The sequence below is a fragment of the Euleptes europaea genome, chromosome 2 (genome assembly GCF_029931775.1).
Source record: "Euleptes europaea isolate rEulEur1 chromosome 2, rEulEur1.hap1, whole genome shotgun sequence".
In the NCBI taxonomy this organism is placed as follows: domain Eukaryota; kingdom Metazoa; phylum Chordata; class Lepidosauria; order Squamata; family Sphaerodactylidae; genus Euleptes; species Euleptes europaea.
In genome coordinates, this window is record NC_079313.1 from 32,410,478 (window position 1) to 32,437,457 (window position 26,980).

A 26,980-nucleotide genomic window follows, 5' to 3' on the forward strand; every position below is an offset into this window, starting at 1 on the left:
AGCCAAGTCCTCTGACTGGCGCAGGCGCGACCGGGTGGCGGGGCTACAGCTGGGGTGCGGCAGCGCGCCGCCGCGTCTCTGCGCTCCGTCTTTTCCTGGCTGCTGGCTTGCCGGTTCCTCGCCCCGTCCCTCGGGAAGCGGGCTGGCTCTCTCTCCACCGCTTCCATCCGTCGCTGCCTCGCCCGCCTGGACTTTCGGTCCCGTCCCGAGCCACTTACCCGCGTGCCGGCAGAGGAGGCTCCACCCCCACCAAAGGTCGACCACGAAGCCTCTCCTCACCGCCCCATTTCTGGTTTATTCCCCCCCCACACACACACAAGAGAGGTGGTGTGTGAGGTAAAGCGCCACCCTCCCCCTCCCCTCACAGCGCAGCCGGGTTTTGAATGCGCGCTCGAGGGCCGGCAGCGCCAAGGCGGGTGGCGAGGAGGAGGTCGGGGCTCGGGGTGGGGGGTGGGGGGTGGGGAAAGCAATGTTTGATTCAAAACTCTGCATGGGGGGTTATTGGCCATTTATGAATGGGAGGTTTTGCATTGGATTTGCCATTCAGATGCACATTTTCCCCATCCAGATCCTCAGAACTCAACAATAAGCCCCCTTGCAGAGTTTTTTTTCAGACGGAACCCTCTGAATATAGAGCAGGTTTTGCTTCATATATTTGCCTTAGGGTTGCCAGGTGTCTCTCCCCCAATCATTTACCTCTTTCCCTGATGGTTCAGTTACAAATATCAAGTTTCACTTTGAAGAAGAGTTGGTTTTTATATGCCGACTTTCTCTACCACTTAAGGAAGAATCAAACCGGCTTTCAATCACCTTCCCCTCCCCACAACAGATACCCTGGCCATTTATGCATGGTCAGTTTTGATGTTCACTAAAAGCTCTTTTTTAAAATGTGAATTTAAAACTGCCTATTCACGGTCTCGAAGCAAAAGGAGAAATTCCACCCCTCCCACTCGCCTGCTCCTTTGTTCCTGTTTGCATAACCATTAGCATGTGCATAGCTAACCCGCCACTGTTATTTTGCATGGTTCCTTCAGGGGGATTCTTCAGGTTAAATTGCCGTGTTGGCACTTTGCGATATATAAGAGGGTTTGGGGTTGCAGTTTGGGCACTCAGTCTCTAAAAGGTTCGCCATCACTGGACTATGCTGAACTCTTGAACTGCTGATCTGTTGAACTCAGCTGTGCTGAACTGTGTTGAGCTTGAGGCTCTGCTCCAGGCTCCGTCATCTGTTTCTTCTATTGGATGATGGACCTTGGCTGTCCAACCATGGACTGGGGGGTGGAGGTGGCTCCAGGTGGTTGTGAACTATATATAAGTTGGGGTGTTTTACAGTTAAGTTAGTTCTCTTTTCCCTGTTAGCTGAATAAAGCGGTTGCTGTTGGAACTCTGTCTCCAGCCTCGTTTGTAACCTAAGCATACATAATGCACTTAAAAACAAATAGTTTTCCCAGTTGAACACCTTTCCCCATACAAGTCATGGAGCAAAACTGTTGGGAAAAGCAGCTTCTGTAAAATAAGCCATTAAGGTAAAAGTCACAGCTCCCCCTTCCCCATGCCAGAAGATGCTAGGAGAGGCAGCGTAATTACATTTTTTTACTTAGGGCAATAAATCGCTTGAGCCAGACCTGATGTTATTCCAGATGGTTGGTTTTGTGACAGGAATCCACGTGCCTCTGTGTTTTGCTAAAGTGCAGGTCCCTAATATTTAGAAGGTCTCATAGCAACACACGCAGAGTCTAAACCAGATGACAACAGAGTTTCTCCAGTGAGTGCTCACCAAGCTGGAGAAGAGCGAGAGGAAGGAGGATGATTCAAACATGGGCATTGTTAGCAACAGTAAAGCAAAAGGAATCTGTGGAGGGAAAACACCTGGTTAATTTAAACACTGCACACCATGCAATGTTTCAAGCACCGTTTGATCTGCCCTTCTTCCCCTCCATCTGTTAACTGCTTTGCTGCACAGAATATTCCGTAACAATGTATGGCAAACTAAGAAAGCACGTGCATCAATCAAGTTATATCAGATTGTTTGGCTCCCCATCATCTTGCACATAGCATTTTTAATAGTTACCTTCTTTACTATCGGAGGGCCCCTTCCTCAATTTTTGCTGCCCCATTCAGGACTTCAAGGCACTGTAGAGATGCAGACCAGAGATCCTAAGGGTCACTATCATGCTCCCCCCTTCAACTTGCTTCCAGCTCTGAATGTAAATTGTAAGTACCTTGGGGCAGGGATCAGCCATTTTCTTATATTACATTGTATCAGGGGGTCAAATTCTTTAGGTACCCAAATGGAGGAAAACTGGGTACTGCCCATAGAATTGGACCCATCAACCCAAACTTCACCAAACTTGGGGGTTCTTCTAAGGAGAATCACCAGCAGCTCTGAAAAAAATAGGCCTCAAGAGCCCATCAAAGATCTCCCACTGAATGCAGTTGAAACAAAACAGTAACCCAGCACACCCCATTGAAGTCAATGATGGTAACTTTAGTTCCCACAGATGCTTGGGTTTGACATTGGTCATTCAAGTCTATCAGGAGTTTTTTGCAGCGCTCTGGGGGGCTGTTTTTCAAGGTAGAGGTTTTTTTCAAGGTAAAAAAAAAGAAATTATTTATTTATCTGATCACACCTGCTAAAGAGACATGGCAAAATTACTCATACTCAGCAGAGGCAGATAGAAAGAGAGGAAGAGCCAGAACAGTGAATCACTCAGAGACACAACAAGCAGCTTACTCTGAATGCAGATCTTTTGAGTTCTCAGGAACCTTTACTGAGTTACTTTCTCTCTTCTAGACATACAGCCCATTCTCCAAAAACTGACTTGCTGCTCAGTTTTGTATGAAACATGACAAAGTGCAATCTCTGTGCTCAGAAAAGCCAACATTTCTCGTACTTATCACTGAATTTATTTCCTGTACAGCAATACATCAAATGACAGGAAACAGTACTATATGCACATACAGCAGCTGGTGGATTGGATGTTTTTGAGTGCATGTGTTTGTTACTTTGACCAACAGAACCCAACAAGCACTGATTTCACAGAAATGAACTAAGCACATGCTCTCAAGTTACATGCCCCAAGCTGAAAAATGATAAGTGGTGAGAACTTATTGTAAAGTACAGTAACGAGAAACATCCAAAATGGAAATAACATTGTGTGCTGTCATGCATCATGAAATAATATAGGTTCAGTTCACAGGATCAGTTCTCATCTTTTGATCATTGAACAATGAATAAGTTGAAGGCACCAGCTGATTTCCTTAAAACACAATGGCCAGTGGGTGGGGGGGAGGTGGTTTGGAATTTCCTGCATTGTGCAGGGGATTGGACTAGATGACCCTGGTGGTCCCTTCCAACTCTATGATTCCATGATTCTATGATCCAGCTATAATCTGAAAATAAAAGACAAATTCCATTTTCTTGAAAGGAGGTGGTAATTTCTGCCAATTCCCCCTCCCACTGCAGACTCCCGCTATAGTACCCAAGGATCTGCTGAAACCCTGGGAACAAAATTTCAGACGGCTCAATGGGGAGGGGGAATCAGCAAAAAATTACCATGCCCTCCTAAGAAAACTTAAGGGCAATTACGTTTTCTAAACTCTGTGGTTAGATTACAGTATTGTGTTTGTGCTGATGTGCAATGGCATGGAATTTCTATATGACAGTTCATTTGCACATGGAAAACACCACTCAGTGAATATACACATGTGAACTAGCTTCAAAATATGGCAAAAATGCAATGTATGCAAATTCACAATGGAAGGTTATATTATTTAGATTTTTTCGCATGGATTAATCAATTCCACATGATAAACAACTGAAATCAATTTTCACCATGAATCCATGAATTGCAATTGTATTCACACTGCTAAAAGCAAGGCTTGCCTGGACGATCCACTTGTCTATAGTAATGATTCAATTTTCATGAATAAGGCATTTGAAAATTAAGTTTAACACACTCACAGTGACAGTTCAGCACCGCATACAATCCAACTGATATTGTCTGCAGTTTAAAACAAGCCGTATTTCAAGTGGGTTAGCTTAATGACAGCCTGGGCAGCCACAGTGATTCCACGCTCATCATTTACTAGTTTTTTTTTTTTATTGTGTATGCCCCAGGGTCACCAAGGGCAACTTAAGCATCATAAATGCTGCTTTTGCTCCTGCATTTTCCGCAGCAACATCCCTCATGTTGGCATCTGCTCAGAACTTAGAGCAGCAGTGTGAGAATGCATGAAATGCCATCCTAAGCGGAGTTGAACCCTTCTAAACCCACTGACTTCAGTGGACTTAGAAGACCTCTCTCAGTTTCTTCTCAGAATTGCCACCCGAGGTAATTGGCCACAGAAGCCATTCACAAGGGATTTGTGTCAGTTGGTGGGAAAGTGAAACTCATGTTGATGTGGTTTTGTTGTGGCCTGCCACTGTTCCCCCTTTCAATGCTTCATGCAACCTAAAGCAACCCACCAGCCACGTGTGATGGTCTTACAGTAGCTCACAGAAGGCTGTTTGCTGCCTCCCTCAGACTGGGGATGGTCAGGTACCTAAGCAGGGTATAAACATGGTAATGAGCTGCACTGGATTTGGTGGATTCCAGGTAGGGTTGCCAACCTCCAGGTACTAGCTGGAGACCTCCTTCTATTACAACTGATCTCCAGCCGATAGAGATCAGTTCACCTGGAAAAAATGGCCACTTTGGCAATTGGACTCTATGACATTGAAGTCCCTCCCCAAACCCCGCCCTCCTCAGGCTCCCCTCCAAAAACCTCCTGCCCATGGAAAAGAGGGACCTGGCAACCCTAGTTCCGGGTATCATAGATCTGGGTTTCACCGAAGCAGACGCATCCTTCTTTCGCACAAAATCAAACACTGACAAGAACAACAACTGGGTTTGTGAGACTTTCCGGTACATCTTAACAAAATTTGAATCTGAGAAACCAAGAATCAGACAGGAAAGCCATGGACTTTCAAAAATGAGTTTGCTGCATTTCTAAACTGCCTAGTGCTGGGAGAAGAACGGCAAGCTTTGAAAGAGAGTGGTTTCTTAGAAACGTGGCTGTCTTTGACTTGACCTAAAAAGATAAAAACACAAAAGTGCTTCTTCCAATGAAACAGTTAAAAGAAACAGAAACTAGTTTCCTTGTGAGAGGAAACAGATGCCATCCAAACACATTTATTTCTGAAACTGCTGCCTCTCTGGTCTAGACAAGGGCCTGCCCTACACATGCAGCAGAAGGAAGTGGTAACATCATATGACAGCCACTTATTAATACTTATCCAAGTTGCAGGTACTGATGTTTTAAAACAGTTTTTAAAACCCTAACACATCAGAAATATTGCAGTCCCGATTGCACCCTACAAGATTAAAAAAAAAAAAAAGAATATAGGGAGTTTTTAAAAATGTGATCCCATCCCCACAGTCTGAAGAGAATGCTGAATTTACCATTTCTGTGCCCCATAACCTTATTCACATTCTACTGGTACCTGTACAAGCGAGCCTGAGAAAGGGGGATAGGGAAGATGATGTTTACACAAAACGGAAAGAAAAACTGCATGAAAAAATGGATGGGGTACAATACCATTTCTTGATGGGGAGGAAGGAGAGCACAAATATGAGTCCTTTTTGCCTACTCAGTATCGCAAGGATGGAATCTTATTCATACTAATAGTGTGACAAGCTAGTTTCCATTTTGAGATGGGAAAACAGGAGAACTAGAATGACAGTGAAGGGTTCCCCACTGCCTCACTTTTGATCAACCAGAGAGGTTTGTGTAGGTTGGTTGAATATTTGGCATACAATCACAGATGGGTCATATTCATATGACCAATAGTGGAACCAGGGTTGTTGTGAGGGTAGCATAGTATTTTTATTGCACTTTTCTCCACGAAGGGAACCCACACTGTCTTACAGTATACAAATATACAATTTAAGAGAGCAGAAAACAAACAGTTCAATACACGACCTCTGAGGCTACTCGTGGCATCGCTGGCCCAGCTTAGTTGGGGTCAGAGGTGAAAACCCAGTAGGGAAGAACCAAGGGTTCCTTTGGCTCTTGCCCTTTGGCTCACCACTCTGTCCGCCCTCAGGCTACATACCTGCAACAGAGAGGAACAAAAGCTCAGCTCTCATTCACCCACCAAAAAGACGTTTCCAATCTTCCTCCCATTCCTTAGGTCGCAACTTTTTGTGCCATGGCCTCCTTGTCAGATTCCCTTTTAAGGTTCAGCCTCCTTGTCAGATTCCCTTTTAAGATCAGTGATTTACTTCCAAAGTTAGGAAGACTCACACTCTTATTGACTGGTGGCAGTATGAGTGCGAGATTCATTTATTCTTATCCCTGTCTGCATAATGTATGCACAGACTGAGTCAGATTTCTGAGTGTTTTCAGGAGTTCCAAGTCCCAAAATACAAGAAGTGATTCAGAAGACAAAAATACATGTGAGTAGACAATACAAATTAAGAAAAAGGAATGGTTTGAGATGAGTATAAATCAATGGAAATTCATGAGTGCTTCTATTTCCATACACACTCCCCCTCCCAACCCCCAGTTTCTTAGCCTACTTTTCCTTAGATAACTATAATGTTTTCTCTGACTCTATATTTTCTACACTTCCCCCCTCACTTAAGGTATTTTTTTCTTATCGTTGCCCTGCCATCCCCTCTAAAGGGAAGATTGCAAAAATAAAATAACGGTACAACCACTGAAAAGGGTGCAGTCTGTCCTTCCTTATTGTTGGCTACCAGCCATGAATAAGCCTCAGCCATGAGCACAACCGTTACCTATTTTTTCTTTATTTTCAGCTAAACTTGTGGCAAACACAATGCTTCCTAGTCCAATCCAAACAATCAACTTTAATTTCTTCACATCTTACAACATATATCCTAAGACATTAGAAACAAGCAGTAGGGCCTCAATAGTTGTAGCCCTAGGGCTATGGTACAACCTCCCCAACATTGTGCCCTGGTCACCATAGTACCCATTGATCTCTGTCCTGGTGCCTCCTCACTTTTCCTGTAAGTATCCCTTCCACAAAGCAAAGGGCCAATCCTGGCTTTCCTTCATCCCATTGCAGAAACAGGTGCATCAGAACAGTCAAGGAAGACCTTTGTGTCTACAGGGAACACCCATTTAGAAACAACTTCCTCCATCTTAGGAGAACGCTTGGCTTGAAGCTTCCCAATATTTTGTAATTGACCCCAGATCCCATGACAACCATTTTGTCATCAGATGTGCCCTCCATGCCAGCCATGTTCTGGTAGCATCCCCTCAAGACATTCCAAAAGTGCTCACAGGCTAGGATTGCCATGGGGGTAGGAGATTACCCGCTGATATTCCAGCAGCCGACAGAGAAAGAAAAAATATTTTTAAATCCACCAGGAAAAAGAAGCAACATCATACCTCTCTAGGAATTGCCAGAAACTCTATGGTAAACCATAATTTCTAGCAATTCTTAGGCCTAAAATGCATGGCCACTTACCGCGGTTTCTGCCCAGGCTCCTCCCCGTTCCAGCCAGGATTAAATGAACCCGGGCCAGGGGAGTATCTGTACGCATGACCCATGGTGAAACTGTGCGCTGCTCCGTCCGTGCAAACAGAAAACGCGGGAGCAACGAACTTCCTGGTCATCCAGCAACGCCCCCTCCCCCCTGGTGATTGGTCGATTCACTCTCACTGACCAACCACAGCCTCTGGTGTCCACGCCCCGCTTCCGGGTAAGTTGAACGAGCCAAGGATAACGTTTTGGCTCCTCGAGAGCAAATCCGGGTTCGTTTTGGGTCGTCACATTGCTCGGCCAGCCGCAAATCAAGTGCCGTTCGTTTGCGAGGATTTGATCCTGGGGAATCAACAGGGAGGAGCCTGGGCAGAAACCGTGGTAAGTGGCCGTGCATTTTAGGCCTTAGAGAGCTGTGACATCATTTCTGGGTTTTCGTGAAAGTGACATCACACCATTGCTGATAGCCACCCCACCACCACATCCCCACCCCACCCATTCTCCCATCACAGCCTATCACAGGCTCAAATAGGTTGAGGACTCATACGGTCGAGGTTGTCTTGAGTACACTCCTGCAGGTCTTTATATAAGGTTAGAAAATCTTTATTTGGAAGAGAATTTGGCCTGCAAAGGCAGACAATTTGTTCAGCTAACATAATGGGCTTCTAAAACACTGGTATTAAAAACTCAGTGCTGATCATTTGATTTTGTTTTTAAGTAATTATAGATTTTGAATTACGGTGAATTGGCCTAACCATAGAAGCAGCCTAATGCAGTCAGATATTGTCTACTTGGACTGGCAAGGCCTCTCAAAGGGCTCTGGTAGAGGTCTTTCCCGTTACTTTCTACCTGACCATTTTAATTAGAGGTTCCCAAGGCAGAACCGGAGAGTCTGAGGTCTTCTGTATCCAAAGCAGATGCTCAGCTCAGCCACTAAACAAAGGACCCTTCCCAAGCCTGCGAGTAGGTGACAAAAAACGCACCTCGGGCCTTCCTTTCGTTTGGCCCTCTCACATTGGGGCCCAATACCATATTCTCTTTTCCCTCCTCCTCTGGGAACAACAATCCATGGGACTAGAAAATAAAAACCCTATGATTGTTACTCAGAAGCAGTGCTTCCCAACCTTTTTTTGACCGGGGACCACTAGGACTTTTTTGTTCGGTGCAGGGACCCCAAGGTTCAAAATAAAAATTCCGAGAATTTGAAAATAAACTTTAATCATAACTGTTAGTTAAACATTAAACTTAGAATAATATTTTAATATATATATATTATAATAGAAAACTTTTAATAGAAAATATTAATTTATTATGGGTTTATAACTTTGTTTCGCGGACCTTAATTTAGTTCTCGCGGACCCCTGGTTGGGAACCAGTGCTCAGAAGAAACCTGGCCTCAGGTACCAAAACAGGTTCAGCTGACTTCACCTCGGAAACCTAAAACCTTTTGAATATGTTTCAGTTCCGTATGAGTGGTCTTACTGATGTTGAACAAATAAAACTTTCTCTGGGCAGTTTACTAGTTACCCAACAACAGGAACGTCAAGCACATAACAGGAAAGACGCCAGACAGTTGCATTTATGTCACCGTTTTTGTGCAGAGGTCTGCCATGCTCCTGTGGTTAAGCTCATCTTGACACAGATGAACACCCAAGAGGGTTTTCACACAGCCTTGTGGCTACAGTTGACAGCCAGCAGCTAAAGCAATCATTTTCATTCATAAGTTACCCTCAACAGGTTGGTTTCTGTGGTGGGGACATGATCGCTCAGACTGACTAAATTATTCCATCATAACCTCCTTCACCCATTCACAAGAAGACAAAGCTTGAAAAGAGATAATGCAGGCAGGACAGGTGGATAAGGCTTTTGAGAAGAAGCCATGTTTCCAGAGCCCCAGTGTTTGCAAAAATAGCAGCTGAAATAGTCTACCAACCTCCCCTTCCTTGCTTGCTAATAAATAAGAAAAAGGAAACCAGGTTTTCTTCATCCAGCATCCAAACAAATTTACTTGGATGTAAACATTCTCCATTATTTTTCAGTAGGTGTCCGTTCTACTTAACATTAGCATTGGGATGCTTGACAAGATTAGTACTTCTGCAAACGCTACTCCGTGCTTTAAAGCTATAATGTTCAAGAAATTAAGTACACATCTCCTAAAGTTTTTTTTTTACCAGCAAGGAAACAGTTATCCTATGTGGCCGCTGATACCTAATAAGAGATCAAAATGGTCATGCACTGATATTTTCTCATTAACAAACAAGAAACAGAAATAGGAGTCTATATAGTTTTTCTTTGCTTTGCAAAGTAGGGATGTAGCCAGCCTATCTTGCTCGGTGGTGTTTGTGTCCATCTAGGAGTGGGGAAGACTAGAGTCAAACCCCCACTCAGCCACGAAGCTCACTGGGTAGCCTTGGGATAGTCTTTCTCTCTGCCAAACCCACCTCACAGGGTTGTTTTGCAGATAAAATGGAGGAAAGAAGAATGGCATACATTGCCCTGATCTCCTTGGAGGAAGGAGGGGATAAAAATGTACTAAATAAATAAATTTAGGTTTAGTTTCCATCAGCCAAGGGAGGAACCTGTTTTCAATTTTCTGTTGTGGTTGATTTTATGTGGCTGATTTAATGTAATTTTCACCATTTCAAATTGTAGCTGCCTTCCATGTACTGATGGAAAGGTGGGCAGTATCTTATCATCCATGTGCAGAAGGTACATGGATTTTCCCATGTTCCTCTCCATTGCTCTTTCTAAAAGGATTACTCTTGGGGTGGCAGGATGCCTGAACCAGAACAGCAGTAGGATCAATGGGCTGGCATAAGGAGGGACAAGCAGATGAACCCCACCCCCCGGGCAGTAGAACTGTATTTGTGGAATAGGAAAAAGAAGCCATGTCAGCATCTCCTTGTCTTTTTCCTCGCCCCAGCAGCTGTTCCTTTGCATGGATTCTGCAACCCCAGAAATGGCCAGAAATGCAGGAATGAAAAATTTGGGAAAACTAGACCTTCCACACAAAGTATTATAGGATTCTTCCCAGTGCCCTTTTCTTACAGGGAGGACAATGAAGACTTGAGAGCATGCTTACATTTGCAAAGGTTGCCTATAAATGAATATAAAACAGGAGATAATCTTGCCTAGTTTTTGTTTAAAGCCAATTCATGCACATAATGAAGCCCAGAGGCTTACCATCTTCTTTGATGTGAAAATGCAGACCTCTGTGGAAAGTCTTGATCTAGGGTTGCCAGGCCTCTCTTCGCCACCGGCGGTAGCTTTTTGGGGTAGAGCCTGAGGAGGGTGGGGTTTGGGGAGGGGAGGGACTTCAATGCCATAGAGTCCAATGGCCAAAGCAACCATTTTCTCCAGGGGAACTGATCTCTATCGGCTGGAGATCAGTTGTAATAGCAGGAGATCTCCAGCTAGTACCTGGAGGTTGGCAACCCTATCTTGATCAGAGTAACAGATCAACCCCCCCCCTTCTCTTGCTGATAGAAAATAAACCCCAGCATCAACTGGATGAAACCATGAGGGGAAACATTCCTGTTTCTCCAAACTTAATCCCGGAAGAAGCCAAAACCTACCTAACCCAAACAAGAAGAAGTCAAAACAAAAGTCCTTTCTTCTTCTATAAGGAAGCGTGGAGAGGGATGAACCTACGCAGATAATAATTTGTAACTTTTAAAAGACAGAAAATGCTTGTGAGTGAAAAAATAAAGTGGGCTCCTCTCTCCAGTGAATCACAAATGCCACAATCAACCCATGGCTTCATTTTCCAAGCCAAAATTCCACGCCACTGAACACGATTCACATTCTGAAAGTTCATACAGCTTTCTGCAAACAGGTATCCAAAAGTGAAGCCCCAGAAGGCATCAACTTACAATCTGCAGGGAGTGACTACATATGTGCCCCCATCATACTTTTAATTAGGGGTTTTACCTTACCTGTTTCTGTTTTGTGGATACTTTAATGCCGTTTATGTCCAATGGCTTTTTTTCTAATATTGTGATGTGGTTTTAGTAGTAAACTGCTTCAAGCAAGACTCTGAAGAAGAGCACAGAAATATCCTAAATAAGTAAACCACTGAGCCCTGATTATGCCCTGAGCCCTGATTATGTGCAGGAAGATGGGAAAGAAAATGTAAGCCACCCCCCTTATCGGTGGGCTTCTTGTAAGGCTGAATGAGAATAGTGTTTAAATCGGAGCGAGTAGTCTTCACATCTAAGAACGCAATGGTGGTGTGATGAGAGTTCCCAGTGAACTTCAAGTGGGGATTTAGAGTGTTGATCCATTGTGTGATAAATGAAAAAGATTCAGGAGACTTACATATAAGGTAAAGATCATCCGCAAACCTTAAGTAAAACACCAGGTGCTGTTGAAAAATTGAGGTGGCAGAAAAAAGATGTTCAGCCTCAAAATGTGCCATGTATAAGTTGGCGACTGAAGGGGCACAGGCAGCACCAATTGACACCCCTTTAGTTTGGAGAAAGAATTGCTGTTGTAGTTGTGCTCAAATAAAATGTCAATCAAGGAAAGAAGAAAATGTGTGGGTGGTTGGAGGGAGGTGCGAGTAGAAAGGCAATCCTCAATAATGGAATGGACGTCTTCTAAGGAAATATAAAGTATATAGTGCCATGACGTCCAATGTGGCGAAAACAGAGGTGGGATCAATGGTTTGTCCCTCAACTTTCAAAATGAAGTCCTTGGTGTCAGCAACGTGAGAAGGGGTATCAATGGCAATCCTCAATAATGGAATGGACGTCTTCTAAGGAAATATAAAGGTATAAAGTGCCGTGACGTCCAATGTGGCGAAAACAGAGGTGGGATCAATGGTTTGTCCCTCAACTTTCAAAATGAAGTCCTTGGTGTCAGCAATGTGAGAAGGGGTATCAATGGAAAAAGGATGTAAAAAAGATTCAATGTATTTAGAAATGAATTCTAAGATAGATCCAACTGCACTGATAATAGGTCTACCTGGAGGAGATGTAAGAGACTTGTGAACCTTAGGAAGAGTGTGAAAAATGGGAACCCTATATTGATCAGGAATCAGAAAGTCTGCAGTTTTCTTATCTATGTAATCCAGTGCTAATGCCTCATTTACTATGGTTTTAAGTAAAGAAAGTATTGAAGGGGTGGGATCATTCTTAATTGGCTTGTAGAATATTGGATCAGAGAGTTGTCGGAGGTTCTCAAGGTGGTATGCAGATTTGTCAAGAACCACCAGGCCCCCACCCTTATCTGCTGGCCGAAAGATCAAAGAATCATCATTGGAAAGATTAAACAAGATTTGTTGTTGTGCCGGTGAAAAGTTGCTGAATTGCCTTCTGTTGGCTTTTCTTTTTTCCAATTTGTCTATGTCTTTCAAGATTAAAGACTGGAAGGTTAAAACGTGATGACTGGGATTTTTTGGAATTTGGCAATCTGGAAGATGGCAATCATAGATGGAGTACAGTGGGCTGCTGTAAGGAAAGGGGACAAAATCAACCTTCCTGCCTCTTCTCTTGGCAGAGGTGCCTCTTTTATCAGTGGCACTCCACTGATGGATGACATCGGAGTGATTTTGCCCCCTTATACTTCCTCACAGCAGCCAATGAATCCATGTGGCTTCATGCAGGCCCGACAACCCCAGCGAAATCATTCCTGGGATCATAAATGACTGTTGGGGAGAGCAGAAAGCAGAGAAGATCTGTGCAAGCTGATCATGAGATTCGACCCACTATCTATTTCAGTCTTTCAATCTTCCAGAGAACATTATCTGCAAATACTTTTATGCATTATTCTTATATCACACGGGGGGGGGGGCGGTGTCCTCAAAAGTAGCTGTTTCAAAAATAAGCCACAAATAAGCATTTGGAATATTCTCCAGCTGGCCAAAGTAAAGCATTGTTAAATCTGAGAACATGTCTAGCCCTCCACCACTGAAATTGATGGGGTTAGCTTTGGCTCCTCCAGCACTATAAAATTCATGTAACAATTATCAGAATTTATTTTTAATTGATTATCTTCTGATATGTTTCTGTAACCAAAGAGATCCACCTTCATCCAGTTTAACCACAACCACAGGAGTGTTGTGTCTCTCTACTTTAAAAAAAAAAAATCTATACGTCATTGACACTGCAGAAAAAAGGAAGTTCCTCTCTGCTTGTGGTAACACTGCGTGATAAACAGACTTTTTCATACAGGTCTGCTGCTGTGGGCCAGTATATAAATCCATCAGTGGAGCTAGAGGGCACTTAGATCTGTAAGAGCGACACGTTGACAACCCTACAAGAGAAAGTTTTTAAAAATGCCTTGGATGTTTTTATGGCACAACAGGTCGACCGAAATGACAGATGACCACGAGGCTGCAGAAGGCAAGGATCATAAGAAGAAGACCAAGATCACGTAAGTATAGCTGCTTTTTTGAAGTAAATTTTAGGCAAAAACAAGTCTGGGCAACTTATGGGCAAGGAGTTATATACAACCAATCGAGTTCACTGGCAACAAGATATACTCCAAGACCATGAAGTATCTACCAGGATGAAAGTATAAGATAGTTTGTAATATGCATGATTCAAGGGTGAACAGAGTTACAAAACCAAAAGCTTTGGTTCATTGGAGCAAAACCTGTGGTGTGTGTATATAATTAAACCTGCATGGATGTAGGTTACAGGTCCGATAGGTTTCAGTGGCTGGATTAAGCCTGGTTTTTTCTATGCATCCAACCCTCTCTAATTGAAACCAGTGGGACTTAAACTTTAATTTGGGCTGGATCATGCTTTAAAAACAAACAATAAAGTATGGAAAATATAATGGAATATAGTAGTAACAACTGGGAGTCCTGGTTTCAATACCCACTCTACACCAAAATTTCCTGGGTGACCATGGGCCAGTAGAGGTTGGCCAATTTAAACTGCCCCTAAGGGATGTTATGAAGATAAAGTTGAGGAAGTACAAGAAAAAGATGTACTAAATAGACAGATAGAGAGATATGGATTACTGGGGTGCGTGAGGGAGGTAGTTGTGAATTTCCTGCATTGTGCAGGGGGTTGGACTAGATGACCTTCGTGGTCCCTTCCAACTCTATGTATTACCTGTCATCCCCCTCACCTGTTTAAATTAGATTGAGCCTCCTTGGGCAGGTGCCTGTCTTTTGCTTATATTGTGATGATGCTATAGAAATGCATAATAAATTAAGATGTATGAATATGGGGGACAGGGGGTGCTTCTAAATTTCCAAGCATAGTCAGGAAGACCATTTTTGTCCCAAGTTCTATTCCATTTAGCAAATCCTTCTTTTAGAGCATTTTATGCACCTTCTACACTTCACACCATTTTAATGCAATTGACACAATTAGCAGGCAATATGTTGATGAAATTTGGCTAATTATAAAATCTAGGGAAAGGATTCTATTTTCATCTGGAATGTGGTGAAACCATAAATCAAACCGGATTTTCAGACAGGACCAGAGCCATCACGAGATTTAGTAATAATAATAAGTTGCTGAATATGCATTTCTCTTTGGTTTCAGGGGCACAGAACTGAAAAACATTTTGATGTCTGTTGTGCCGCACATAGAACCAGCAGTCATCAGCAACCCCAATTCTAAACATGAAATGTAAGTATTAAATAATAGTTATTGTACTGTAGAAGTAATGATCTATATTCTACTACCCCACTATGCAATGCCTGAAACCTTCCTCCACACTAGGCAGGGTTGCCAGGTCCCTCTTTGCCACCGGTGGGAGGTTTTGGGGTGGAGCCTGAGGAGGGCGGGGTTTGGGGAGGGGAGGGACTTCAATGCCATAGAGTCCACTTGCCAAAGCAGCCATTTTTTCCAGGGGAACTGATCTCTATCAGCTGGAGATCAGTTGTAATAGCAGGAGATCTCCAGCTAGTACCTGGAGGTTGACAACCCTAACACTAGGGCAGAATACCTTCCATTGCCATTACTACTTCTTCTCTTGAAAGAGCAGGGGAAACCTATCAACTACATAGCACACCTGAAGCAGATAAAAATAGACCTCTCAATAGGCATCATGTCTTCTGATCCTTATCTGGGACCCACTGAACTGGCTGGATGCCTCTTTTTGATACAATGAACTGACTTCAGGAATGCCAGATCCAGGCATGGAAAAGAAGCTATCCCTGCAAGGCACAGTTTGATATTGCCCCCCCCCCCCACAAATAAAACTGAATGCTGCCATCTTTTTTTCTTCCTGTCACAGGAACAGCTACATTCAACAGATGAAGCATCTCCATGCTGGGGGAAAGTTGCATTTGTTGGTTTTATTACTGTCATGCAACTGCTTCAGTAACACAACCCCCACACCTGAAAGTCTGCAGTATTACTTCCCACAACCTCTTCAGTTGCTGGGAACTGTTAAGAAATTGAGGCTAGGGAGAATCAGGCAGAAGTGAAATGTTGTTTCACTACCCGAAATTTATGCTGTAGGATTGAAGAGTGACCTTGACCTGAGGGATTCACAGTGAAATCCCATGCAGAGTTAACTTTGGTCCAAACCCACTGAAATGAGCAGGCTTAGATTGGAGAAACTCTCCAAGAGTATCCCCTCGATTTGTGAATTCACTCTGAGTTTTCTTGTAGTGTCAGTTTTGTGATGTGTTCTTCACGTCTGTGAGCAACTTATTTCTGGATGTCTTACTGAACATATTTATGCATTCACTAACATAAGCCTCCCACCTCTGTGAGCTGGGATACAGTAAATGAACTTCTGCAGATGAAACCACAGAGTTTCAGAGCCCAGCTTCAAAGGAAGTCACACACAATGGTTAGATTTCTTGTAGATCCACTCAGTTTCCTGTAACTGAATCAAACGTCTCGTTACCTTTTTTAATATTAAGAAGTCTTAGTACATGATTATTTATTGCAATTAATGGCCTTGTATTATCAGTACAACACTAGTAGACAGAACACGGAGGAGTCATGGGTTCAAATCCCCCCTCAACCACAAAACTTATCACATAGATTTATGCAAATATCTAGCCTTTTTCAAACTTTCTATGTGGATAGGGTGAATGGGTGCTGGGGCTGGAATCACAGCAGGCTCCATACTTCACCTACATGCATTCTTTGGAACATACACAGAGAGCTTACATGCACATAACAGTTTTAAATAAATACAGGTATAGGTGAGTTAGACAAGAAGAAGAAGAAGAAGAAGAAGAGTTGGTTTTTATAGGCCAACTTTCTCTACCACTTAAGGTAGAATCAAAGCAGCTTACAATCACCTTCCCCTCCCCACAACAGACACCCTGTGAGGTAGGTGGGACTGAGAGAGCGTGACTGGCCCAAGGTCACCCAGCTGGCTTCCTGTGGAGGAGTGGGGAAACAAATCCAGTTCACCAGATTAGCCTCCACCGCTCATGTGGAGGAGTGGGGAATCAAACCCAGTTGTCCAGATCAGAGTCCATTGCTCCAAACCACCGCTCTTAACCACTACACTACGCTGCAAACCTAAGAAGCAGGGTTTCTAATCACATGGAGCACACCATCCAGTTGAAGCCTCCATACTTGTCCCCATGATTCCATGTTCATTATCCCACCTTAGAATACGTCCTGAAAAGGACTTAAATATCTCCACCTGCCTTGCTGTGGGGATAAAATAGGAAATGGGAGCGAACCTAATTCTGTGGTGGAATTCATGCGTTGCATACAATTCCTGTAGGGTTGTCAACTGCCAAGTACTAGCTGGAGATCTCCTGCTATTACAACTGATCTCCAGCCGATAGAGATCAGTTCACCTGGAGAAAATGGCTGCTTTGGCAATTGGACTCTATGGCATCGAAGTCCATCCCCTCCCCAAGCCCCACCCTCCTTAGGCTCTGCCCCAGAAACCTCCCACCGGTGACAAAGAGGGACCTGGCAACCCTAAATTCCTGGCATTTCCATTCAAAAGAATTTCAGATAGCAGCAATGGGAAAGGTCACTTCCTTGTAGGGTTGCCAGGTCCCTCTTTGCCACTGGTGGGAGATTTTTGGGGTGGAGCCTGAGGAAGGAGGGGGTTGGGGAGGGACTTCAATGCCATAGAGTTCAATTGCCATAGAGTTCAATTTTTCTCCAGGTGATCTGATCTCTATCGCTGGAGATCAGTTGAATTAGCAGGAGATCTCCTTCTACTACCTGGCAGTTGGCAACCCTACTTCCTGGAGAGTCAGTGCCAATCACAGTAGACAATTCTGAGCTGTATATATTAATAATCTGCCTCTGTATTAGGCAGCTTCATTCATCCAATCCTGCTCTGAGCTCCTTGGAAAAAGAATGGGATGTAAAAGTGATAAATCAATTATTTTTATGTTCAGATTTCTCTCATGGTAGACTCTATGACAAACATAGATACATGGATAAAGCACTGGATCCTTTTCTTCCGATAATTTTTACGTTTCAATAATTTTTAATTTTTACATTATTCCAATAACCTTTTCCAGAGAAGCACAGTATTTCATACAGCCAACTTTTAGTTTCTTGTAGTTAAATCTTGAATGTTTTCTCCTCTCAGGCTTTCTGTAGAAGAAGTCACACAGTGGTCCCAGTCGCTAGCAATGCTTCTCTCAACCCAGTGTAAGTATTTTATTTTTACAGCTTTACACGATGAAGTATCTAATCTTTAAAAGGAGGCTGAACCAAGCACTAGAACTGTTGCCTTCATTAATGATTACCGTATTTTTCGCTCCATAAGACGCACCTGACCATAAGACGCACTTAGTTTTTAGAGGAAGGAAAACAAGAAAAAATATTCTGCCAAATAAAGACCCCCGTCTGGTTTCCAGGGAGTCCCTACAAGCCGGGCAGGGGTCTTTAAACTGCTCTGTGCTGCCTGCCTGCGGATCGTCCTGGCGGCGGGATCTGGCCTTGCTCTCCGCCCGCCCCGCCCGGCCTCCGTGCAGCGAGTGGGGGGGAAGCGGAGGCCTGGCAGCGCCGGGCTCGCCTGGGCCAGGGGCGGGTGGGAGCGGAGGCGCCCCGCGGGGACTGAACCGGGGGCCTCCTGCTATGCCCAAGCAGAGGCTCTGCCACTGAGCCACGGGCCCCTCCTCGTGAAGCTGCCTTATGCTGAACCAGACCCCCCCCCTCGGTCCATCCAAGTCAGTACTGTCTACTCAGTACTGTTGTCCCGAGGCTCAGGAATGGGAAGCACACGGTGGGGGGGAGGTTAAACTGCTGTGCGCTGCCTAGGCAGGCAGCGCAGAGCAGTTTAAATACCCCGCCTCCCAGCTGGCCGTCCGGGCGGGGAACGCCGGCTTGCGTTCGGGTGCACCCAGCCGGCTGGCGGGAGGGGCGGGGGTCCGCACATTCGCTCCGTAAGACACACCGACTTTTCCCCTCACTTTAAAGGAGGAAAAAAGTGCGTCTTATGGAGCGAAAAATACGGTACTTTGAGTTTCAAAGATTAACCCATTAAACCAGGTTTTAAATTATCCTTGCGTGCAGTTACCTCTTCAGTCCCTGCTCAGCTTCCAGATCTCAGTTACATGCAAGTTGTCTTTTACAGACAGGAAGATTTCTGATCATCTTCTGATCTGTTTAAGCCCTTAAACACAACTCAATTGGACTAAAACTGTCAGAGCCCAGAGACGCGGCAATTGTTTTGGTTTTTATCATAATTTGCTTTTACTTACTTTAATGTTACTGTTCATATGACCAATTCGGCCCTAAACAATGTCGCACTGAGACCAAAATAAAAAATATAAAGGGGGGGGGAGGAACTATCTAAATAACCCATAAGGAAATTAGTATTTTTTAATCTTAATTGATTGGGAAAGAAATTTGGCAACTGCCAATGTAGTAATAATTTACTTTATATACTTACACTTTGTATAACCCCGAGTGAAATATTTATTTTGCAAAGCCATTTTTCAACTTTAGTATAATATATATATATTATAATATTTTATATATATATAATACTTCCCTGAACTGCATCCATGGGATTTTAGGATGAACCAGGGGTCTGCAAACTGTGGCTCCTGAGCCACATGCGGCTCTTTGGCCCGTTGAGTGTGGCTCTCCGAACTTGGTTCGGAGCCCCTGATCTCGCACCCGCTCACGCCGGCAGCCAGGCTGCGGAGCTGCGTGCCTGAGAGAGAGAGAGAGAGAGTGAGCGTGAGAGAGCAGGCGAGCGGGCGTGCTTTCTCTCCCCACCCCCGCCATGGAGAAAGCCCAGGTCCCCCTTTCCCTTGCCCTCAATGGCTGGGAGGCTAAAGCCTCCCCTCCCCTCTAGCCACGCGATTGCTGGGCGGGCGGCTCGGCGGTTCCTGCCCCCCCACCTATCAGCTTTTGGGCGGGGCGGGCTTCCTTTGGTAGAACCTGGCCTCCGGCTGAGTCTCATTGGGAAGCCATGTCTACCCACTGGCTTTCTTGGCGATAGACCTGGACTCCGAGTTGGGGGAAAAGTCCCCCTTCAGAGGCCAGGTCTACCAATTGGCTTCTATGGGCCTCCGGAGGCCAGGTCTACTGCCAAGAAAGCCAATGGGTAGACCTGGCCTCCCAATGGGACTCAGCCAAAGGCCAGGTCTACCAATAGGCTTTTATGGCGGTGGACCAGGCCTCCAGACGAGGACTCCAGACAGGGAGAGGAAAATGGCAGGGACTTACAATTTAATTTTTATCAATAAATAAGATCACTATTAAGTATGATATCAAGTTTTATTCAGTGTACCTATAGTTTAATTAAGACTTAAAACTTTAATTAAAGTTTATTAAGTTAATAAACAGTGTACCTATAGTTTAAGAAATTTGGCTCTCAAAAGAAATCTCAATCGTTGTACTGTTGATATTTGGCTCTTTCGACTAATGAGTTTGCCGACCCCTGGGATGAACAAGTGGTTGACTCCATATTCATTAGTGTTGCCAGCTCTAGGTTGGGAAATAGTTGGAGATTTTTTGGGGTGTAGCCTGAGGTGGGCGGGGTTTGGGGAGTGGAGGGATTCCAATGCCATAGAGTCCAATTGCCAAAACTGTCATTTTCTCCAAGTGAACTAATCTCTATTGGCTGGAGATCAGTTATAATAGCAGGAGATTTCCAGCTAGTACCTGGGGGTTGGCAACCCTAATATTAATGGGCTGAAGCAAGATAAATTACTAGGGTTGCCAACCGCAAGATAAATTACTAGGGTTGCCAACCTCCAGGTAATAGCAGGACATCTCCTGCTATTACAACTGATCTCCAGACAATAGAGATCAGATCACCTGGAGAAAATGGCTACTTTGGCAATTGGAGTCAATGGCATTGAAGTCCCTCCCCTCCCCAAACCCTGCCCTCCTCAGGCTCCGCCCCAAAACCTCCCACCAGTGGCGAAGAGGGACTTGGCAACCCTATAAATTACCCCCCCAAAAAAAAAAATCATTCCCGATGGACACTCACTTTGGTCAGGTGTGCATAACATGTGACCGACCAAACCAAACACAGCCAGGTACACTGTGGCCTGCCAGAGGCGGCATCTGCCAGAGGCAGAGGTTTATTGAATGACTGGCCTGTTGATAGTGGGCAATGTTCACCTTAGCAATGCATGTGTTGTATATTCTTGATTTACACTGTTCTTTAAAACATTCCAAAAATAGGAAGTTTATAGCTTGGCTTCTACAAAAACCAGTGCTCGACTTTTATCTGATGGGGTCATGTGGATTGCTGAGCCAAAAGTTTAGTCATTGGAGAAAACGGATCAGAAACCTTATTCTCACTACCACTTTCTTTCCCAACAGCAAGACAAATGGGTGTGTTCTCTTCCCACCAAGTCTTTAAAAAAAATGTGCTAGTAGATTATGATTATTTTAAATGAAACCAGACTGCAGGTGACTCATAGGCACTTTGAAACCCATAACACAGCTAACAATAAAACAACGGAGCCTCAGGAGATTTAAAACTCTACCCTAACAAAGCTTAAAAGAGCGCCATCACTGTGGAGTGGAGGATAAAGTTTTGTCAAGAGACCATAATAAAAAAAAACCATCCACCCATCAGTCTCACAGAGGGACCTCATTTATTTAAAATGCTCAGACCTGCCTTTTCTCCAGATTTCAAGTCTCAAAGCCGTTTAAATGCCAAATCGAAAAAAAAATGCCCATCAAGAATGATAATAAGTACATACATACCCTGTAAGATTAAGGGAACTGGATCCACAAAACTCAGCACAGAGAGCCGGCATTGGGTAGTGGTTAGAGTGTTGGACTAGGATCTGGGAGACCCAGGTCCGAATCCCCACTTTGCCATGGAAATCTGCTGGGTGACCTTGGGCCAGTCGCTCTCCCCCAGTCTAAACGTCCTCACATGGTTGTTGTGAGGATAAAATGGAGGCGAAGAGAATGATATAAGGCACTTTGGGCCCCCCTTGGGGAGAAAGGAAGGGTATAAATACAGTAAAATATAAATAAATAAATAAAAATGATGAACCATCACAGCCAACAGTTTCAAAGACTCATCTATATCATTCTGCTCTGCATAACTTCCTGAACTGCTGTAAAGGTCATGTTTCCCTCACTTGCTCTGCAAACTATTCCAAAGAAGCAGAGCAGCAACAGAGATTGCCCAAGGCCAAGCTGAAGCAAAGCACACTGGCCTACAGGTGGTGCCACAGCAATTTTAGGTGTTTCTCCCCTTGGAGAAACACCTTAGGCCTCTCATAAATATTATCTCTCAGTCAGACTCATAATATATGTGAGGAAACAATGTACATGGCTTTGAGCCCCTTTAACAACAACTATGTATAACATCCAAAATTAAGCAAAGTGGGTTGGTGGGCTTCCTTGAAAAGACAGCTGCAATATTACTGCAGAGAAGGCCAGCTCCTAAGATGGTAGCTGGAATAGAGCTTAACCAACTTAGGTTCTTATTAATTTTGTTTTGTTCTATTAAACATCATTAGTAAAGATAAAGATAATTAGTAAAGCCACTATATTATTTCAATTCATTGCAGGTGGCCAAGATGCTTTCAGAGAATTTCTGAAATCTGAGTTCAGTGATGAAAACATCGATTTTTGGCTGGCTTGTGAAGACTACAAGAAAACCCAATCTGATCACTTATATGACAAGGCAGTGAAGATTTACAAGGAGTTTGTCCAGTCAGATGCTATTAAGCAAGTAAGTTCTAAGTCAGAAAACAAAGGTGTAGGGGTACCACTACATTGAGAAGCATGCAACAGAAAGGGACCCCTCTGAGCAACAGCATGGCTGTTTTCAAATAAATGCCTCCCATCTTGAAGTTTTAATTGGCCCTGTGTGAGGATCATACCATTCATCATCCTCATCCTCATCATCATCATCATCACCATCATTAGTATTTATTAAGCTATTAATAATAAAGTATTCTCAACATGTATGGTGCATGGTAGTTATCACATGCATAGTTTTTATCACAGGAAATCTTTCCTAGTGGTACTATTTGAATGTTCTTCTTGGTACCACTTGTCTGATACTTTTCTAAGGACAGATCTTCACATTACATTTGAACCATTACTAAGAACTAGTTTACATACAGAACAAATGCCACAATTAGGAGTGTTCAACAGGGTAAAGTCTTAAGGGGTCAGCCATCTCCAAACAATCACTGCAAAGATAGACAGACAGACAGACAGACAGACAGACAGAAAACCCAAAAACAATAGGCTGACGTCCTTCAGCACACAAGTATGACAAAACTTCACATGTCCCCCTCTTCACAGCTGGCCCTACCATAGAGATAAAGCAGGCAACAGCCTGGAGTGCCATTGTTCCCGTGGGTGCTTGCCTCAACTATGTTAATGTCTTGGAGACAGGGAGCTACTCCCCACATTTTGGAATTTATCCAATTTCTCAGTGCATGTTGATCAAAGAAACAGGTGTAAGATTCACACATCACTAGATACTGCATTATTCACTGCCCACAACAATCCAGGAGGGGAATGCTAGGAAAATCCAGGTGAATTATTATAACAGTGCAATGTCTAAAAGTAGGAGGATCCAGCCATAGATTTTGAGCTATATCAGTGATGAGTTCCAGGAATCTGGAGTTGAGCCAGCATCAGCATACCCTGGGGTGGGACAGTTGCCAGGGCTTCTGGCAGGGCCCACTGCTGCTGATGCCCCTGTACTCACTTATTTGCTACACTGTGCTCCCGGCTACATGAAGAGCCCAGTGCCACTGGAGGAAAGGGCTGCAGGCAGTGGTCAGCATAGGAAGTGGGAGAGCTCACAAGTGGGCAGGGGAAGGAGGGTGTGTTTGGGAGTCTGGTGGTGACCAGAAGAGGAGAGGAGGACTCTGGGAACTATCTGCCCAGGGCACATCAAATCCTGGAACTGGCTTTCATCTGGAGACAGTGTTTAGTACAAATTTAGTAATGTGGTGTGATAATTAAATTCCTGAAATTAAAAATGAAAATAAGAAAACAGTATTCCGCTCAACTCTTGATTATGTTTGTGCTGGTCATAAGGTTGCCAGGTCCCCCCTGGCCACCAGCAGGGGGTGGGGGGGGATAGGGTTGCCAGATCCAGTTGGGAAACTCTTGGAGATTTGGGGATGGAGCCTGGGGAGGACAGGGACCTCAGTGGGGTACAATGTTGTACAGTCCACCCTCCAACACATACATTTTCTCCAGAGGATATGATCTCTGCAGTCTGGAGATGAGCTGTAATTCTTGGAGATCCTCAGGTCCCACCTGAAGGCTGGCATCCATAGCTGGTTAACATATGTTAAGACAAGCAACAAAATTTTAATGCCCATAGCCCAGCTACCTAACAGTTAGGCCAGTTCTGGCTCCCTTAAGAGCTCTGTTCATAAGTTACAAGGAACACCTGCACAATGCACGCATGCACTTGATTTTTCTTTATACATGCACTCATGCTATAATAATTGCCTGTATAGCTGAATGTATGATTTGAACCCCACAATTATCCAGGTACTGGTCCCAGGATTTATTTTTAAGTGAATGTGCACTGACTCTTTCTTACAAGCAGACAAATCCACATACATGCTAGTTGTATGTGGATTCACTGTTACGTCAACAGAGCTAAAGTGCAACACATGGCAAATGTAATTTGTACTAGATGTGCATCCTTAGATGACATGGAAGTGCATCACAATTCCTTAATTCCATCACAATTTTATATTTCTCTATGAGATACCACAATGCCAAAAAGATAGGGTTTTAAATGATGCTGATGTATGATTTTGCTCTTCCTAGATCAACATTGACTTCCATACAAGAAAAGCGACAGCTCGAAAGACTCAAAATCCAACACCCTCTAGCTTTGATGAAGCACAGAAAATTGTATACGTACTTATGGAGAAAGACTCCTATCCAAGATTCCTCAAATCCAGATTCTACCTTAATCGGTTAAGCAAAGTTCAGTGCAACAGTCTCAAGTGAAAAGATGGCTCATAAATTTCTCTGGCATAAATCTGAAGCATGATTGGGCTGGAAAGTAGGGATTGGGACTAACAGGGAAAGTGGAAACGGCACGAAACAAGGACAGGTCTGCAAGAGGCAGCTGAGCTAAAATCTCCCTGGACACGGGTGCGAAAAGAAGAGAGATTATTGTCTTGATAGCAACGAACTAAGCATCACTTTTCATGTTAGGTCCTGCACACTTATTACAACTACTGTCATATGGAAAGGATGTGCAAGCACATTTATTCATATTGTTAGGGGCCAGTTCACATATATATCGGTTTCTCATCCTTTGGTTCTATATAGCTGGATGGCTTTGCTGAAAAGCACTGAATCAGAAGTGTCGGACGTTGATGTGAAAGTTAAATCCATGATGGCTCATTTGGTGGGGAAAGTCCTGCTCTGCAAGTTAGGCTTATGAAATAACTACTCTGCTTGCTGGAGATATGGGAGGAACACCAAAGTTATTGGGGGTGGGGAGCTTCAATCTGCAACCAAGAGTGAAAGGGATTGTTTAGACTACTATTGCTGACATAAAATATGTTAAGATACGTATGGCTTTATGGTCTTAAATACATACACGGTTTCTGTAATTTAGATTGGGATACCATTTCATATGGATATAAGCTAGGCCATAAATAAGTTTAATTTTTGGCCCTGATATGTAGCCTATTAGTATTTAATTTATTGCAACTTGTAAATGAATGGCAAATGACCATGAAATTAAAGATATGTCACAACCATTTATGCTTCTACAGTTATTTTCTCTCTAACTAACAAACATTGTGAGGGGTGTATAAAGAGCATGGCATCCCAAAACAGGTGATGAACTACATTCAGATTGGAGGGTTGTGCAGGCCTGCACCAAGGTATATGCAAAATTCAGAAGCGTGTGTGAGAACAAATCCTTATTTTTCCCCCTTCTCTCCAGGAGCCCAGTTTACTACACCTTTATTCTATTTGCACTTTTATTTAATTTGGAATACTCATCCTCAACTACAAAGATCACAGAGTGGTCACCTGTTTACTATTTAGACAATATGTTATGTTATGCTGTGCTTCAGTGATTTCTGGTGGTTTCAGACTTCTAAAATCCTAATGCATTGGTTACTGAATATTCCCTTTTATTGTTAGAATTTTGTGAGTATTCTTCAGAGTTTAGTTCCTTCTGTAAGGTCTCTAGAAATCAAATATTTTTGAATGGGTGGGTGGATGTGTCATGTTTGTGTATAACCTTTTTATGGGGGGGATCTCTAGCTAGAGATCTCTAGCTAGAGATCTCCTGCTATTACAGCTGATCTCCAGCCGATAGAGATCAGTTCACCTGGAGAAAATGGCTGCTATGGCAATTGGACTCTATGGCATTGAAGTCCCTCCCCTCCCCAAACCCCGCCCTCCTCGGGCTCCACCCCAGAAACCTCCCGCCGGTGGCAAAGAGGGACCTGGCAACCCTATTGAGACATGACACTGAACTGAATGGTTGGGACATAGCCACTATGTTAACATCCCTCCTTATAGGAAAACAGAGGATACACCATCTATAGTTCTATAGATAAATGCATTAAATTAGTATTGTTTTTAATGTCTTTTAAATTTGCCATTACTATGTATGTATATTCATGATGTGAGCTGCCCTGAGCCCAGTTTCTCCAGGGGAGGGAGGGGTACAAATAAAATTTCTATTCTATTCTATTATGTTCTACACAATAGGATCCTACCTGCAATAAACTATGTGTGTGTGTGTTAAGTGTCGTCAAGTCGCTTCTGACTCTTGGTGACCCAATAAGCTATATGCAGCAGTATAGACCACAATCCAATCATTTATCTGAGAAAGTTTGAGAACCATTTTGTACAGCGCAACCCTATTAGCTATGCAGAAAAACCCTCTTGAATAGTTCAGTTTTGCATAGTTTGCAGAAACCCAGGAACATGAGAGGTTTCCTGACCTCCTCAGGCAGGCCATTCCACAAGGCAGGAGCCACAATGGAGAAAGCACATTACGGGCAGTTGTTGATTTTGCCCATTTGCAGGTTGGCACCTGCAGAAGCCCCTGCTGACATGAGCAAAGTTGCCATGATGGAGCATAGGGAGAGTCCCACAAATAAGAGGGGCCAAGGCCATGAAATAGATTCCT

The 26,980-nt window shown here is 43.7% G+C and overlaps 1 protein-coding gene across 1 annotated transcript; it reads left to right on the forward strand.

The window, feature by feature from the left end:
* The first annotated feature begins 13,772 nt into the window (after positions 1-13,772).
* On the forward strand, positions 13,773-24,825 carry RGS1 (regulator of G protein signaling 1). The gene is made up of 5 exons (XM_056867525.1): positions 13,773-13,870; positions 14,998-15,084; positions 17,987-18,048; positions 22,398-22,561; positions 24,640-24,825. Exons 1-5 carry the CDS (start codon positions 13,773-13,775, stop codon positions 24,823-24,825), a joined length of 597 nt encoding a protein of 198 aa, XP_056723503.1.
* The last annotated feature ends 2,155 nt before the right edge of the window (positions 24,826-26,980 follow it).